The sequence below is a fragment of the Cygnus olor genome, chromosome 3, assembly GCF_009769625.2.
Source record: "Cygnus olor isolate bCygOlo1 chromosome 3, bCygOlo1.pri.v2, whole genome shotgun sequence".
Taxonomy (NCBI): domain Eukaryota; kingdom Metazoa; phylum Chordata; class Aves; order Anseriformes; family Anatidae; genus Cygnus; species Cygnus olor.
In genome coordinates this window covers 49,666,156-49,684,113 of record NC_049171.1, presented here as the reverse complement: position 1 = coordinate 49,684,113, position 17,958 = coordinate 49,666,156, and the positions used below count along the sequence as shown (strand labels likewise).

At 44.8% G+C, this 17,958-nt stretch overlaps 2 protein-coding genes across 2 annotated transcripts in view; one reads left to right on the top strand and one right to left on the bottom strand.

Moving 5' to 3' along the window:
- REV3L (REV3 like, DNA directed polymerase zeta catalytic subunit) overlaps positions 1-8,492 on the top strand; it is a 125,144-nt gene extending 116,652 nt beyond the window's left edge. The window contains 3 exon segments of the mRNA XM_040553862.1: positions 637-883; positions 1,702-1,911; positions 4,419-8,492. Of these exon segments, the coding sequence (XP_040409796.1) occupies positions 637-883; positions 1,702-1,911; positions 4,419-4,559 (598 nt within the window). The 3' untranslated portion in view covers positions 4,560-8,492.
- MFSD4B (major facilitator superfamily domain containing 4B) lies at positions 7,354-16,928 on the bottom strand. The gene is made up of 4 exons (XM_040553859.1): positions 16,713-16,928; positions 16,450-16,618; positions 13,284-13,400; positions 7,354-11,051 (listed from the first exon to the last, which is right to left on the bottom strand). The coding sequence occupies exons 1-4, from the start codon at positions 16,911-16,913 to the stop codon at positions 9,817-9,819; spliced, it is 1,722 nt and encodes a 573-aa protein (XP_040409793.1). The 5' UTR covers positions 16,914-16,928; the 3' UTR covers positions 7,354-9,816.
- Between the last annotated feature and the right edge of the window lie 1,030 nt (positions 16,929-17,958).

Genomic DNA, 17,958 nt, shown 5'->3' with positions numbered 1-17,958 from the left:
TGCTGTTACCAATGCTTTTGTTTTTGTAAAGGGGCTTGATGAGCAGCAAAAACATTGCTCATCGCTCATAGATATTGCATATGTTAGAGTTAAAAATCTGTAATACTAATCTCTCTCAGTGCTGTGAAACACATTACCAGGCATAATTTTTAATTTCTTAAAAAGTAACTTACATAGCGTAATAAATAATGGGAGCTGGTTTTTTTGCCAGTTTTACCTTGCTTAATATGTCTTCAAATTAAGCCAAGCTTTTTAAATAAATAAAATTCCTCTCCTGGATTAATTCCTCCTTCCAAATGCATAGTCCTTTGCTTTCTGGGTTCCTGAGCTCGTTTTAGTGCTGTGGCTGCTCTTTATAAATATATTTCTTTACAGACGTGATAGAAAGCAACCAGCATGCAAATCCAAGTGACCTGAAAGAGGAGGTGTCTTTAGTGTTCATGTTCCAGGTTCTAAAACTTGGGTCTGATCCTGAGACAGATTAAAAATAAAACAACTTGGTCCTGTGCTTCCTAATAGACGCCAACTTCAGTCTTCTGCAGAGCTACTAAATATCACCAGATGGGGAATTTTCACAATTATTTCGCTTGCTTGTAATTTGTCTCTGGGTGCATTGTAAAAAGTATTTTTAAACAGGAGAATGCTTGCCTATGACCGTCGCTCTGAACCACGAGTCGGAGAGCGAGTGCCCTATGTCATCGTGTATGGCATGCCTGGACTGCCTCTGATCCAGCTGGTGAGACGGCCCATTGAAGTCCTGCAGGATCCCAACCTGAGGCTGAATGCCACTTACTACATTACCAAACAAATTCTGCCACCGCTGGCCAGGGTCTTCTCGCTGATCGGCATAGATGTCTTCAGCTGGTACCACGAATTGCCACGGGTAAGTGTGTTTGAGGACAAACAGGTTACACGTGCAGTGCATCTATTGTGCAGTGCGGTGCTTGGTTTCATCATGTTTTTTCAGAGAATGAGGCCTGTAGGAGGTAACAGAGAAGGTTAGTTATTTTACAAGGCAGTGGTCTGACGCCTAAACATGCAGGCCTGATTCTTAGATCTTGTGTGTGATTTTTTCACTTAGCAAATTTTTCCTTCTGTTCAAGGTTGATCACGCTTACATCTTTATTTTCTGACTCCTTTTGTAGTTCAAAATAATATTTCGCTGTAATTGTTTGTTTTTAGGTAATAGCTGTATATGCATGTATCTGGCTGTACTTAATTTAAATTTCTGCTCAGTCAATGTTGGAATGTTTTTCCAAGATGTTCTGAAGATCTTTCCTCTTCATAGAAAAGGTGGTAATGCCAGAGCAGCAGGAACACTTTTTAAAAATCACCGGAAATTTTAAGCTGGTTGTTTCCAAAACTGCAGCCACTGGAGCTGCAGCAGGACATGTGTAGCAGCAGGTCAGCACACAGATGAACAACTGCAGGAAGCAGGGTTTGAGATGAGCTCAGGAATTTACCCGGTGATTTAGGATTTCTTTAGTTAGTCTGTTTCTCTTTTCTGGTGAGCTTCCTTGTGAAATAGGTCATAGTGCGTGGGCAGGCGCTCCTCAGAGCGATGCAATCCACGTTAATAATCTGCATATGAACCCGTGCCCCACAGGCTATGTTACGCTTCCATACTGCATTAAAAAAGTCTGCGTAATCTAGGAATATTGCAAGCTGCTCTCCTCAAAGTTCCTTTCCTCTTTTTATCAGATTCAAAAAACTGCCTCCACTGCCCGCAGTGAGCTGGAAGGACGCAAAGGCACAATCTCCCAGTATTTCACGACCTTACACTGTCCCGTGTGTGATGAACTGACCCAGTATGGGATCTGTAATAAATGCAGAAGCCAGCCACAGCATGTGGCAGTGATTCTCAACCAAGAAATCCGAGAGCTGGAGCGTAAGCAAGAACAGCTGGTCAAGGTATGATTAAAGCATTGTCAGATGTCTGTCAGCCACAGACAGAGGCTGAAATTTCAAAGCAGCGTGTTACTGAATACCCTCAACAGAAATAGGAAGTGCAGCCCTGGTGTTAAACGTGTTATAACTTGTTTGCTTTTCCCGTTGCCGTTGAAGGCAGCGTAGCAGCTGTTACTCTCCTTAGCTTTGCATAAAACTGAAGCCAAAGGGGGCGGAGAGGATCTGAACAAAAGATGCTTTTTTCCTTTCTTCCTTTTTTTTTTTATTGTTAAGAATATCTTACGTGTTTTTTTAGGTTCCTTTTTATAACAGTGTTGATGGAGGGTTGTAAAATACGTTGAAAAAATCAGCTTTTGTTATAAAATAACTGATGATGTTCCAGAAACAAAAAATGTTTGTCTCAGAAAAAAATATTTATCTGTGTCCATAATGTGGATGTGTTCTAGTTTGGGGTTTTTTGTTACCTTTCCTCTTGATACAAATTTTCCAAGCTGTTTTTTTTCCCTTGAGCTAGAAGTCAATTAAGAGGGTAGCTGACTGTGCTCCCAAATACGTTACAGCAAAGCACTGTGCCTCCCCTTTCAGAAACATAAGTGTGCCCTCACCTACTTTTTGTATTGCAGCAGTTTAAAATTAATATTTGGGTTTATTTTTGTTGTTATTGTTAAAATCATTTTTAGCACTCGCGCATGAACCATTTTGATTACTTGCCTGAATTGCAAGGATATAAATGCCCCTGTAATCTGGGCATTAATTAGCTACATTCCTACAGGGCTCTGTTCCTAGAAAACCATTATAATTCTCGATCCATAAATACCACATTACTAAGATGTGGACTTCTATTTTCTTGCTGTATTTTGCAACAGTGGCTCTCATCTGCACTGTAAATGACAGGAAAGGAAAGCGATGCGTTTTCCTGTGGTGCCCTCGCCCTTTTACATTGCCTTTGTTCTGGAATAAATTAAAACTGGGCGGATTGGTCCGGCCGTGCGGAAGGACCAGGGGTTTTGCTCTCTTGTCACTGCAACGTGCGCCAGGTCAGCAAGGCATGGGATCCAGTTTTAGTCAGTATTTGCTGACTCAACCTGTCAGTAAGAGCATGTGTCCTGATCTAGATGTGCCTCATGGCGCAAACTCCTGGCCCTCCTAGATTATAAATGTTCCAGAGCCAGCAGAAAACCGATGCATCAGTTTAATGCCACTGAATCACATGTTATTTTAAAACTTGGCTTAAAACTTAGCTGCCCTAGATTAGGGCCACAGACTTGTTCACAAGACACAAACTGAGCGTTGAAAGCGTCTTGAGTATTAGTTTGGTCCCATGGTTTCAAACCAGCCCCAGCCTCTTTCAAAAGAACCAGGGGAGACTGTAATTTCTGAGGCTGTGCTGGTGGTTACGATTCTAGAACAAACCCAATTTAAATCCTGTTCCTGAAGGTCGCAGGTGCAGGTCAGGGGGCTGGTGTCAGCACAGCGTGTGCGACCTGGCTGAGCGGGGCTGCTCCTCCACAGCTCCTGTCTGCGTTTTTAGTCTGCAGCGATTGAATCCTGCTGCAGGTCTGGCTGTGAGGGCTGCTGGTCCAAAGGATTCTCACAAGGAAAGAAAGACAGGAGCAAATTTTAAAAGCAGAGGAAGGGAGTTCATTGATCCGATTTTGACTTCTTGCTCAAACTATGCAAACGGTAGGAGGGCTCAAAGTTTTTGTGTTACAAAACACAGGTGTGGATGGGAAGCAAATTGCTGAGTTTTTGGAAGAACTGTTGGGGGTGGCAGGTACTGGAAGGGTTGAAAAATAAAAGAGCAAAGCAGGGGAGTTCTCTTGAAAACTAATCAGATTGTGTTTTCCAAAAACACCTTTGGAAAAACTCTGCCTGCTGCTATTTTATTCAATCAAGTATCTCACGTTAAAAATACTTTCAAGCAGCGTTGGCTATGTTAATGAGCAGTTCCATGAACAAAGAGAACAGTCAGACCTGCCTTTGTGTTTAGGTCTTGGGATTGATTGACTCTGACTTGGAAAGTAAAAGCTCTAATTGAAGCTTATCTTGAAATAGGAGTAGCTTATTAATGAAGTCTCTTTCCTGCATAGCAAGTAACTGCAGAATAACAGTTTTTGTCTTTTTCCACTAGGAAACTTTTCTACAGGGTAGGTTTATCATGAGTATACCACACTGCCCCCACTTGAATCCACTCAGCTATTTAGCATGTTTTCCCAAGTGCCACCACGTATGAGTAGAAGTGAAAAACACGCTGTACGGCCAAGCTGTTGACCTGTGCCCAGCTGGCAGCAGATGTCTGCCTGCCAGGCGCTAGCACCAAAATTACCTGCCCGGCAGGGGCAGGAGAGAGCTGCCTGGAGCCTCTGTGCTCAGGAAAAGCTTGGTGCTGGCTGCCTGCAGGGCTCTGCCTGTTCTGCTGATAAAACGTCAAGGACGTACTAGTCTTGTAGCTTTGTAGCCTTGCGTTAAGTTTAAAATAATCTGTCTTGCTTTTTTCGTGTGCGATCCAGATATGCAAGAACTGTACAGGCTGCTTTGATCGACAGATCCAGTGTGTCTCCCTGAACTGTCCCGTACTTTTCAAGCTATCCAGAGTGAGCAGAGAATTATCAAAGGCACCGTATCTTCGCCAGCTACTTGACCAGTTTTAAATGATCTGTTACAGGATTCCAGGTGCTATTTTTTTTCAGTGTTTACCACACTAAGACTATTGTGCATGGTGCTTTTTCAACTCATCTAGTCCAGGATTTCCATTTTAACTGTTGGGTTTGTTATCTGAAGAATAATGAACACTTATCCTAACTAAATTAAAAAAAATAAATAAATACATTTGTTGATCTATGAATAGCTCACTTTTTAAGATGTACAAATTCCTTCTTTCTTTCATGTTTCTAACATACTGTTTTATAATGCTGATGTTGAAATAGCTATGTGTAACATCTTGTAAATCCATTTCAAAGTAGAAGTCAAGTTTACTTCCTGGGGGAAGGAGCACTGAAAACCTTGAAACGATAAAACCATTAGTGTGTGTTCTTGAACTGTCAGTATCAAGACGTGTTATTATATATTATCCATTCACTTTATAATTTTGTCTGCGAAATATTTTGTAAATACACTTTTTTACTTTTCAAACAACTGAGTAAAATAATGTGCAATGACTTTTATACAGATAATTTTAAAGTTGGTTGGTATATCTCCTCCTAAGTTTTGCTTGATTCCAAGTAGATTGTTATTTTGATCAGACTGTGCAAACAGTAGTATCATGTGTAGCATTTTGAAACATTATTTTCTAAAAATTGCTGTCTTGCTTTAGCTATTAATGGGGCATTGTGAGGAACTGTGCAAAGACATTTTTGTTACAAACCTGTGGGACTGTTGCAATACTTTAAATATAAAATTTTATTCCATTTTTGCTTGTTTTGTATAGACATTTCTATTGCTTCTAAATATGCTTAAAATATTTTCTTTCCTTATGTACTGTACAGTTAAATCTTATTTGCCACCATCTTGACAAAATGTGTATTTAGAATATTTGTATAACTGTATAAAATGGAAAAGGAATTATGTGGTCAGTGCATTGTTTTCTAAACTGGAAATCATTTTGTTTTAGAAGTTAATAATGGAAACCATATTAAAGTTGAATAAAATGATATGGTAAAAATCTCTACACTGCTTCTTTGTAACACCCAGTTGCAGACACCTTTGTCTCCCTCGTTATGCACATGAATAGCATCAAAAGCAAGACTGCTGACAGCAGAATTCACAATTCAGTCTCCAGCCTAAACTTTGTGATCTAAAACCACAGTATCAATTCCTGGAGGCCTTCTCCAAAGAGGAAGAGAAACATTTCCAGTTGTTTTCCATTAGTCTAAAAAGGAGTGAGTTTTAAATTTAGAAGTCCAGAGTAGCTTTTAAAAATAGAACAAAACTTTATTTACATAAAAGGAACCTGAGTGCCTCCTCCAGTTCAGAATTTATTACATTCAAGATACGAGTCAGTCTATTAAATTTCACACAATACAGTACAATGTAAACCCACAACAAGCAGAATAAAACCTTTTCATATATAACAGAACATACGCAGGTTGCTAGGAGCTTTTATGCAAAGTAACAACAAAAAAAAAAAAATCAAGGCACAAAATTTTGCCTGCTCTTGCATTCTTGCACTGTATGGTCATTTACTGAGTAAAAGTGCAAATGCCAGGACCAACGCCTTAGTGCCTGCAGTACAGTCCAGCATCTGGGGCTGATTCAGGGATAAATAAAAATATTACATGACATTTAACTCTTAAGACTTTACCTTTGACACTAGAGGAAATGGGCACATGACCGTCTTACACCCATTCCTGTTTTCATAGACAAAGATACGAATGTTATTAAATTCAGATACCTAACCCACTGACCGCAGCTCTTGTCCCCTGCACTAGGATGAGTCTCTAGCACAAACAAGGCAATAGGAAGGTCATACAGTTTACTGTATTAATTTCAACCCATAACACTTAAAAGAGCCTCCATAAAGCTTAAACACTTCTTTTACCCTTAACTTAAAAGGCACTGTAAACAGATCCTCACTTTAACTGTAAGATTACATATGCCAAGAAGTAATTTATGTTGGAAATTTAAACATATGAAAACTAATATTCATTTTCTAAAACAAGTCTTGAGGAGCACCAAAAATCCAATTAACTAGGAAGAAAGCTGCAGCCGTGAACATCAAGGCTGGAGAACTGCTATGGGCCGGCCTCATCACTGCAAATGTCTTCGAGCTGCTTTAATCTTAAATTGGGTTAAACATTTCATTTTCATTAAAGGGCAGCCCCTGACATTAAAAGCATTGCATTTAGGGAGTAAGGAGAGCACGTTATAGAGGTGTATGCCATTTCAAGTCAAGTCTGAGGCCAGCATTAAGACACTGAGGGCGCCAAGTCCTGGCAAAGACACCTCGCAATTTAGAGGTCGTCCAGCCAAAAGCTCTTGGTATCAGTCCAACACACTGCTACATGCTGCCGCCCAAGACCTGTAGGTAAGTGCCACCGTGTCATCCTGCTGCTGGTTTGTGCCGTTTACTTTCTGTAGAAGCATGCACTGACCTTAGCGCTCCAGGCTGCGGCTCTGTGCCGTCTGCTCAGCGCTCAGCATTTGTAAGGGGAACAACAATGATGCGCGCCTCATAACTTCACGTGCCTTAGGTGGGCGTTATCAGCCAGTAACTTCTTTTTGCACAGTATTTTTACATTTGTTGTAATATATATGTACAACATACATATATATATAGTATGTAGCGTATATACACACGAATTATATATATAGGTTAGAGCACATTTCTTAATGGGGGGGGGTCTTAAATTTCATTTCCTGTTTTCTACTACTTGATTATGCAACATTTGTTAACTATCCCTGAGAATAATCTTACCTGCAGGACATTCCAATTTGAAATTTCATTCAAAAATTTGTGTATGAATTGAGAATTATTTAAAAATCTTCCTGGTTTCAGGTAGGTTTCTTAAGCTAGGTTGTTGGGTTTTTTTTTCTGTCAACATGATCTCAGGTATGTGGAGACTTTTGTAAAATCACTAAAGATTCCCACCACCAGAAGTCCCCATTGCGCCATTTTTAAACTGCTAATTACAGTTACTTCTAATTCAGACAGAAAGCCAGCCAAAGGTTTAGTATTTTGGTAACTATTCCAGCTAGGACATTCATGGGGTCTTGTATTAATTTTGCAAACATAGTTAGGACTTTACCTGAATTCAGATAAAGCAGATGGATGGCTACTACGGTGGAGCACTGCCATATACCCATTTCTGTATCCGTTGTTGGTTGCCCTTTACTGAACCCAAAGGATAACCTGTGATCTCCCTGCGGGCAGAAGGAAATATTTCCCCTCTCCACCCACCAGCAGGATTTGGGCATACCATCAGATAACACTCCCTGATCTCCAAATATGAAGCAGTTATTACAGAGTGCAGGAGGGAAAAAGAAAACTTCAAGAAATCTAATCTTTATCTGCACTCGTGCGAATCATTCTTCCTGCCATGCCATTTCATTTATTGTTATTACATGAAACTTACTGAATGAGTAAGGCCATGCAGACTTACTTTTGTTGATCAAACCCTGTCACCTGTAGCAAGAATGGGATTTGGGCTTATAATTAGAAGCATTTAGAAAAACTCTAAGCAGAAAAGAAAACCCTTGCGTAGCAAGTAAAACAAATCCATATTTTAAAGTGCAAGTTCATGCATTGCACTGAAAAGATGCCACAGAAGTAAGCACACAAGGAAAAGGAAAGAGGAATCAGGCAAATATGCAATGGCATTTAAATGCCTATAGCAGCAGGACAAGGAGGCCCTTTAACATCTCAAGATTAAAAAGAATAAAACAGTTTTCACTACAAGTAGATTCCTGCTTCTTATCAACTTCTTAAAAGAAAGGAAAATGCCATTAGGTTCCAGGTTAAACACTCAAAGGATGAGAGAAGGAACAAAACAGACCTGAAAATACATCAAACATCTAAGTTTCTGTGCTATGTTACATTTAGAGTTCTTTCTTGTGTTAGTAAATTAAAGTTCTTAGCAAAAAAAAAATGCTAAGAAAAGTGCAATTTTTTTAAAATATTCTGATCATACAGCTTTAAAAAATACTAACTTACAAATTTTGGTTTTCAAGTAGATAAATTGCAAGACCACTGTTTCAGATTTTGCCATCAGCTGCTGCGTTTTTGTTCTTACAGGGCAGTGCCTGCTGACACAATTACTCCTGAGGGCTTCCTCCTTCGTAGCAATGAATCCACAAATGCAAACTGCTTCTCCTCTAGGAAAAATCTACCTGTAAGTCACTACCCACAGAAACAAAAGCCGAGTGGCACCAACCCAACTGGTCTGGGGCAAGCGATGACACAGCACAGCCCGAAGGGATTGTCTCATCAATAATTCCATCTCATTTTCAAATTTGCACTGTAACGTATTGCTATGTGCAAGTCTTGGCACAGGAAGCCAGAAAAGTTGTTACAACTTCAAAGTAAGCAACAGGCTTAAAATCTCACGGCCCTGTGTCAATACCATATATTAAAATTATATCTAACATATCACTTATCTTCTTCATAAACTTGATTTCAGTGGTAGTGCAGTAATTAAAATCATAACAACAATCACAAGTACTTTCAGCTTCGATTTGTCAACATCATTTAACTAGTAAATCAGAGCCAAGCCTTACACTGATAAATATGACCCATTTTGTCCCCCCTTCCCACACGACACTTTTAAATGTCCCAAAAGTCACAGTTCCACTCCTAAAAATTAATCTGGATTTTTTTCTCATCTTAGTGGCAGAACCAGACAAGGATGTAGTTTGCCAGCAGGACAACTACTCCACAGCTGCCAGACATCACCTGAAATTTAACTCGATTCCCTGGCTTGTCACACGCAAATTTCAATACAGTAGAAACATTCTTCCTTCACAAGATAAGAAAGTTCAGCACCACAGATAGCAGATCTCTCTCATTTCCGATGGAAACATTTTGTGACCAAGCAGCTCGGAACTGCACCCTGCACCCACCTCCAAAAAGCTGCGCGGTCTGAGCAGCTCCTTCCTAGCTAGCTCATTTTACAGCATAAATTACTTACACGCATGCCTGACATTTAGAAAACATCTCGTATGTTTTAACATTTTCGGTATAGTCTATACATTTCATCATGTTACCACATTCACATCATCACGGACTTCTGCGCTCCGAGATACTTCGCTGCGGACCGAAACTGGAAAAGGAGGAAGGACCGGACAAACACAGAAATGAAACGCTCAGCTCTGCACCACTGTGAAAAGATCCTTGAGCCACTTTACAAGAACAGCTACAATTCAGTTGCATTTCCATTTAAAAAAAAAAAAAAACAAAAAAAAACAGTTTTTACTTTAATCATTCTTCTCCCGGTCGGAATTTGCATTTTTTCTCCCAGGGGAGCCGCCAGCCACCGCTGGAGAATCGCCCAAAACATCGTCTGGATGTGGCTGGAGGGAGACTTTGGCTGGAGAGTCCCCCGGTATCTTACGGGAGGTCTCTATCACAGAGTTTCTCAGTGTATCATTCATTTCTATTACCTCAAAGTCCGCTTCATTCCACTCTCCCGCATCCTCCTCATCCTCTTCGTCCTCGTTAAGCCCCGAATTCGACAACAGAGCTTTCCGGTCCTCGCTCTCGCTCCTTGCTTTCGACTCGCTCTCCCCGGGAGCGTTGGCCAGTTTGTACATCACGGGGAACAGCAGCACCGTCACGGCAGAGGTTGCCAGGGCCGTGTACATGACCACGGGGACATGGTTAAACTGCCCCTGGAGGTACCCGACCGCCGCGGGGATACACATCTCCCCAAGGGCGGCTCCGACCACGAACAAGGAAGCCGACTTGCCCTGTATGACCGTGTACTGCTCGATCCAGGAAATGCCGCTGGGGAAGATGGTGGCCATCGACGCTCCGTACACAGCCGTCCCAACCCACAGGGAAACCGCGTACTGCGCGAAGAACACCAAGCACGAGGAGGAGACGGCGGAGCCGAGGAGACTCAGCAGGATCATAGTACCAGGGTATAGGCAAGCAGCACAAAATATTGCCACTCCTCTGCAAGCAGCAAACGCACCCCAGAAGACAGAATTCAAAGCAGCAGCTTCGTTTTCATTCATCTCAGCAAAGACCTTTGCATAAGTAAATATGTAGGAGCCGTAAGTAACCTCCGCTCCCACGTAGCAGAAGAAGAAAATGAAAAGGAGAATGATAAGGGCGTAGTGGTATTTGGCAACCTTGCATTTCTGCACAGAAGCCTTTGATTTGTCTCGAGCTGCGCCGCTCTTTGAATACAAAATAAAAAAGAAGAAGGACACAAACAGGAGGTAGGTCCCTATGACAACATAGGACCACAGGAACTCTGCACCGAGGCGGTGCCTCAGCGCTAGCGGAGCCGACGCTGTGGGCACAGGTCTCGGGACAGACTGGTTTATCTTCTCACCTACTGGAAGGTCTCGAGGTTCGGAACTTCCCAGTGCCATTTTAGCCAGAATCGGAGCCACAAACGCACCTATAGCAAAACTGAAGTGCAAAGCCTGCATGTGCGGTCCGGCCTCTATCCCCCACGTGTTCAGTGCAAGCACATTGCCACCTGCAGATTGGAGAGAGAAGGGCTCGTTCATTTCAGCCTTAAACCAGATACCCTTTCAAAAAGGAAAAAAAAAAAAACCTCTGCATTCTGAATTCCACTTGCGATACTACCCACTTTAGCAAACACAATGCGCGGAAGTGTAATTAACGTCATTCTGCACCTTAAGCTCACGTGCCTGGTTGCAATTTCGGAGGGTATTCGCAGCGGTTAAAACAAAGAGCCACAAATTGGCTTAATCGAGCTGTACTTAATTACCTCACGTGACAATTTGTCTATGCCCCCATTGTAGCTGATGTGACGGATCTGCCTCGGCCAGCCGCTCCCAAGCTCTCCCCCTCGCTCTGAGGAGGGTGTAAATTGAAGGCTCCTCAGCACATCGAGCAGTCTCAAGCACCACCACTACTGTCCTAACAGACCATCCGTCACACTCACTTATAATTTGCAGCTTTTTCAGCCCTTTCTTTTTTTTTTTTCCCCAAAATAGCCAGTCTAACTGCTTCTCATCTTTGTAAGTTTTAAAAGCAACAATGCACGGTGCTAAGAACCAAAGGTCTCATTACACATCCCAGGAAACCCCAAGAACCGCTCGCACCTCACGAGCAGGGACTACCCCACCTGAGTTCAAATGGTTTACGGTATTTCCAGAAGCAGAAAGGTTTATAAAAATGTTCCTGCAGAGGTCAAACTACAGTACCCTCGGATCAAAAATAATGCCAGAAAATAAGATCTGAGAGAGATTTTTAAATACCCCCCAAGAAGAATGCAGGAGAATAAGGACAGTAATCAAATTCCTGTGCCGCAGTACAGCAACCCCAGTCACCCATCACTAATACTCTTCCAAATTAATTAAACTACATCCTACTGCCTTGTTTAGCTCCTTCTGACACCCCTCCTCAGGCTGGGAGGCCGCCCTGTATCAAAGGCCTGGCTTTCAAGCAGCTCCTACTGAGGAAATTTTTACCTTAAGCCCACAGCACTGTCCCATATGAAGAAATTTGAATCCAGGGGCCAAGCATAATGATCCTACCGACGGCATCGAATACATCTCTGTTTTCTCTGCTGGATCCTGTGACAGGCTGCCTTTAATGTCAACAGAGCTCCTCATTGAGAGCAGCCCAGAGAGAGAGGGATTTGGGGGTTCTGCTGGACAAAAGGCTCGACATGAGCCAGCAGGTGCGCGCTTGCAGCCCAGAAAGCCGACTGCATCCTGGGCTGTGTCAACACAGGTGAGGCCAGCAGGGCGAGGGAGGGGATTGTGCCCCTCTGCTCTGCCCTTGGGAGGCCCCACCTGGAGCCCTGCGTCCAGGTCTGGGGCCCCCAGCACAAGAAGGGTGTGGGGCTGTTAGAGAGGGTCCAGAGAAGGGCCATGAAGATGACCAGAGGGCTGGAGCACCTCTCCTATGGAGAAAGGCTGGGAGAGCTCAGTGTGTTCAGCCTGGAGAAGAGAAGGCTCAGGGGGGACCTCACTGCGGCTTTTCCGAATTTAAAGGGGGCTTAAAAAAAAGATGGCGACTGACTTTTTACATGGGCAGATAACGACAGGACAAGGGGTAACGGCTTTAAACAAAAAGAGGGGAGATTGAGATTAGATGTTAAGAGAAAATTCTTCACTCAGAGGGCGGTGAGGCCCTGGCACAGGCTGCCCGGAGAGGCTGTGGCTGCCCCATCCCTGGAGGTGTCCAAGGCCAGGCTGGACGAGGCCCTCAGCAACCTGGTCCGGTGGGAGGTGTCCCTGCCCATGGCAGGGGGTTGGAACTGGGTGGGCTTTGAGGTCCCTTCCAACCTGAGCTGTTCTATGATTCTGAAGTTGGCACGCTGCTGGCACATCACCTCCTCTTGCAGCTGCACCACCGCTTCTGCAGGAACTCCAGAACACTCCACCACTGGCACATTTTGGTTGTTTTCTGATCCTCAACTGCAACTAGTACTAACGACCAGCAACCCAGCTAGCTTCCTGTAGATGAGCAAATTCAAAGAAAAACACTGTTTAAAGGGCACACGGCACTTTCTTTAAGCCCATAATTGCCCACTGTAATGCACATCGATCTTCTCCAGGAAGCAAGATACCCATCTCCCCAGACCGCTTCAGTCTGTTAGAGACACAAACACTGAACTGTGTCTGTTACAGAGACACAAACACTGAAGCCTCAGGACCAGAATAATCCAGCAGGAATCCTGGCCAGATAAAACAGCTCCCTTCTTTTAATTCCAGATGTGTGTAGACACACTTACCTGTGTCTAGGACTCCCATGGAAGCTCCAATTACTGACATCAGGACGGTCAGCAGCAGGGATTTCTTACACCAAGGTATGCCATAAAGGCCAACCGTTGTTCCAAGCATGGATAGTGCTGAAGAGGTTAACAAACAAACAAACAAAGACCATAAATACTGCAGTTTCTACTCAACCTGCAGAACATTTAGCAAACTAAGAAATAAAAATTCGTTCATAATTATTGAAGTTACAGATAATCCCAACAGGTGATGTAACCTCATTACCTGAGCTCACGACTAGCAAAAGGAGCCAGAAAACTCAACAGAACAATTTTACACTTGGAAAAATTGAGTTTCATCAGAATATAAACGTTTCAAGAAACACCTATTTTGCTAAAGTTTAATTTGCAAATAGGGTACCGTCTGCTGCTAAGCATACTCATTATACCACGTACACTAAGAAGTATTTTTCTGCAGACTTTTGATTTAGAAGCATTACTTTTCCACAGAAGAATTAAAAAACGGTTTTGAGCAAAATGAACTTCTTCCTCTGAGACCTACACAGTATTATATTTGGCCCCACTTAAAATTCGCTGCACTCGTAAAATCCTACAAAGAAATTCCCCTTAGCCAATAAGCACCCTCCATATAAAAATGCCAACTTTCATTTTTATTTTGCTCTCACATAAGCAATGTATTCCAAGTGATTTCTGGAGTTTTAAGATGTCGACATACAAAATGTCTCGTCATAAATTTAGCAACAATTCATTGACTGTATTAGTTTTGCTACTATTAACTCACATGCCATTTTGAAAAATATCTTACAGCCGATGGAATTTATTTTTATTGAAATTTGGGAGGACCTTCAGCAGTTAAATTGTGTGCTTATGATCACCATTATAAGAAAATATTCTGCAATGAATGCCTTGAACATACAGTATTAGGCTTCTACATAGCTTGCACTAGTTCATCATCGGTGTGGCAGATACTTAAAGATCAGTGATGACAGATGCAATTAATGCTTACGTTAATTCCAAAATGGAAAAAAAAAATAGAAGAAAAAAATCCAGAACCCTAGTGAAATACATGCTTCAAAGAAATTTGAAAGGCTAGCTTACTGATCTGCACAGGGAGAAAGCTAAAGATGGGGTGTACCAAGGACAGCTTCCCTGCTGCCTCACTGAGAGCTGAAAAGCAGCTTCTCGGCGAGTCCTCAGCTGCCCACTTCAGACCTTCCCCTGAAGACTGGTGCTTAAAAGCCTCCCTGACAGATTATGTATTCAAAATCTGTACAGTAGCAGAGTTTCAACAGCTGAAGGCTGGGAGGTATAGCTACGTGAGCCAACAGTCCCTTACAGGCAGCCCTCCGATGCTGGAAACACGAGACGATTCAGCAGTTCAGACTGGGTTTTTGCCGTGCTATCAAATTGGAAGGAATCTGGAGATGAAATGTATTTTCCAAGCATTACTAACAAACAGCTACCCCATGATACATCAGGAAAACAAGCAAATACTAAACTACTTCAAGTTAATGCTGACTTCCACAGGTGTACTATTTCCATTTTGAGAGGTACAGTCTCAAATGTCAGACATAAACACCTCTGACCCCGCTGTATATAAAAAGATCAGGAAGTTAAAGGGAAGCCACTTTACAAGAGTTCTGGAGCAGAGGAATAAAGAACAGGGAGGAGAACAAATAAAGCTGAACAACATCTTAGAGCAAGAGCAAATAAGACAAACCGATGCAGGGAGGGGAAAACAGGAAAAGGCACAGATGTTACATGACACGACTGCTCACGACAGCCAGAGGTAGGCACAGAGGATTAAGAAGAGACTTGGTTCAAACACTATAAATTAAAACGGACCTTCTCATATTCTCCAACCCAACCTGGCAATTAAAGAGCTGCCCTCAAGGAATGCAGAAGGCAGAGTTTGAATCTCCCCAGGTGAAGGTTTTTGTGTTTTTTTGTTTCCTTTGCCCAGAGAGGCTGTGGATGCCCCATCCCTGGAGGTGTTCCAGGCCAGGTTGGATGGGCCTTGGCCAACCTGATCTAGTGGAGGTGTCCCTGCACATGGGTTGGAACTAGGTGGTCTTTAAGGTCCCTTCCAACCCAAGCTATACTGTGATAACGTCTGGAAGGGAGAAGGAGAAAGTAGAGCCCCAGCAGCTGCTCTGAGAGCCCCTGCCCAAGCAAGAGGGTAATGGGACTCAGAAGGGAGCGTCACCCTTCTGGATTCTGAGCGTGACCCTGGCAACCCAACGGCCGAGCAGCCGGCCCTAGCACTGGAGGAAATTTTAATGTGCCCAGGAAGCTGTTGAGATCATCAACTGCTGTTCCTATAGACCTTAAACATTTCCATAGTTAGGCGCAAACCAAGCAGCAAGCTTTCAAAAATCACAGCTGGTATATAAAGTTTTCCACTTTAAATAAGTTCTAATTTGATTAAGGCTCCTCCAGTCAAAACCTCAATGTCTTTGTCTAGGCCATGAACGCTTCAGCTGAGCTTTAAAAAAGGCAAGAGTTTTACATGGCTTTCCCTACGGTACTGTACCTCGGCACCTCCACAGCCGGTTTCAGCTGTGTGCAAGTAAAAACCCAGACAGTTCAACCTGTTTCACACATGCATCTCATAAAGTGATATTACACAAGGTTCTGTGTTGCATGAGGCTTCCATATCAAGGATACTATTTGTCAGAAAGGAGAAAAGTTTGTACTTTTGTTGTGCAAAGCAAAGGCCCCTTTTGGTCAACCCAAAGTTTTGCTGCTTCTAAAACATTTCTGGCTATCAGCATGCCCAGCAAGCCCAAGTACTCGGACATAATGCTGTATAGCAGTAACAACTGGACACGTACGGCACCAGAAACCAAACCCGGGGGAATACTGCCACAGGGAGCGACAGCACCGGCACGGGGCTTTGCGAGGAACAGCGCTACGTGGTAGACCTGCTGGATTCCCATTTCTCAGCCCTGCCGCATCAAAGCGACAAGTTTCCCTAACGCTCTGCATGAACCAGCGGGCAGCAACGGGCGAGCTGAGCCACCCCTCACCACACAGCTTCCTTCCACCCGGCGACGCTCTACAGAAGGGCACCCGTAACACGAAGCGGGGCCTTCCGCTCCAAGCCTCGGGCTCGGGGCGCCACACGTGAGGGTCCCCCCACGCCCCCCGTGTCCCGGCGGCTCACCCAGCAGCAGGTGCGCGTTGACGCAGTCGAACAGGACCCCGCCGAGCACCGACCCGCCGAGGTAGCCGAGGGAGCGGCCCACGAAGATGAAGTAGATGTCGGTCACGTTCCTGCGCACGTTCTCGGCCAGGTTCTGGAAGGTGGGCCCCAGCACGGCGATGCTCATCCCCTGCAACGCACCGGGCGGCGTCACGCGGCGCCCGGCCCCGCTCCCCCTTCCCCCCCGGCCCGGCCCGGCGCGGCGCGGCGCGGTGCCCGCTCACCAGCCCCAGGAAGGCGGCGCACAGCGCCCCGGAGATGCACCACCGCAGCGCCGCTCCCTCCCCGCCGCAGCGGCCGGCGGCCGCCAGCACCTCGGCGCGCTCCGGCACTGGGGAGCGAGGAGCCGGGCCCGGGCCCGTCCCGGTGCCGGCCCCCGTCCCGGCGGCGAAGCGGACGTGCTTCTTGCGCTCCGCGCCGCCCATGGCGCCCACGGCCCCGCCGCCACCAACGGCCCCGCCGGACCGCGGGCAGCACGGAACCGCCCCGCCCCGCCCCGCGCGGACTACAGGGCCCGGCGTGCCCCGCGCGGGGCTGCCGGGGGAGCCCCAGCCTGTTGCCATGGAGAAAATGGCGGCCGGGGTTGGGCGGGGGGGGGGGTGAAGGGAGGCTGAGGTCCCTTGGTGTGTTCAGCCCGGAGCAGAGCAGGCTGAGGGGAGGCCTCATGGCGGCCTGCAGCTCCCTCACGAGGGGAGCGGAGGGGCAGGCGCTGAGCTCTGCTCTCTGGGGACAGCGACAGGACCCGAGGGAACGGCATGGAGCTGGGACAGGGGAGGGTCAGGCTGGGGGTTAGGGAAAGGTTCTGCACCCAGAGGGTGGTCGGGCACTGGGACAGGCTCCCCAGGGCAGTGGTCACGGCACCGAACCTCAGGCATAGTCTGATTTTTGGGTGGTCCTGTGTGGAGCCAGGAGTTGGACTCGGTGACCCCATAAGGATTTATCCAGCTGATTGCTCTGACAGTTGCTTCGTGGGTCAAACACCTAACCTGAAGTAGCTGGGGGTGGCAGAGGCATTCTTTCCATTGTGTCCTGCGTCTGATTCTAAGATGTAAAGCTTTTATATTTTCCTTCCCAGCAAACAGCTGGCTCAGGCATCTCTCATCTCCAGTTTTTCCTTCTTCTGAAGTTTCCCAGTGGGCAACTTGTTTCTGTCTGCCAGTTTTTCAAACATTAAGTTGAGGTGATTTCACAGCTAACTCTAAACACATGTATGGCAGCATCCTATAGTGGCTACAAGTTATATCTCATCTATATCTAGTGCCTGAGAAAAATATAGCCTTTTCCAAGAATACTGTGTAGAATACTGTGTACTGTGTACTTTTAGTTTATCTGCAACCTCTGCGACCAACCATCTGCAGCCTCTGGAAATTTTTTTTTTAACTGCTATTACTGAGCTTACACAATCGAAATAGTTACAGTCTTATGCAGTACTACTTTAATTATATCCAGGAGACAATTAAGAGTGCCCTT

Coding starts and splice junctions, on each gene's coding strand:
- MFSD4B (XM_040553859.1), bottom strand. CDS start 16,913: ATGGGCGGCGCGGAGCGCAAGAAGCACGTCCGCTTCGCCGCCGGGACG. Junction 16,619..16,712: donor GCGCCGCCTTCCTGGGGCTG/GTGAGCGGGCAC, acceptor GGTGCGTTGCAG/GGGATGAGCATCGCCGTGCT. Junction 13,401..16,449: donor CAACGCGCACCTGCTGCTGG/GTGAGCCGCCGG, acceptor TAACCTCTTCAG/CACTATCCATGCTTGGAACA.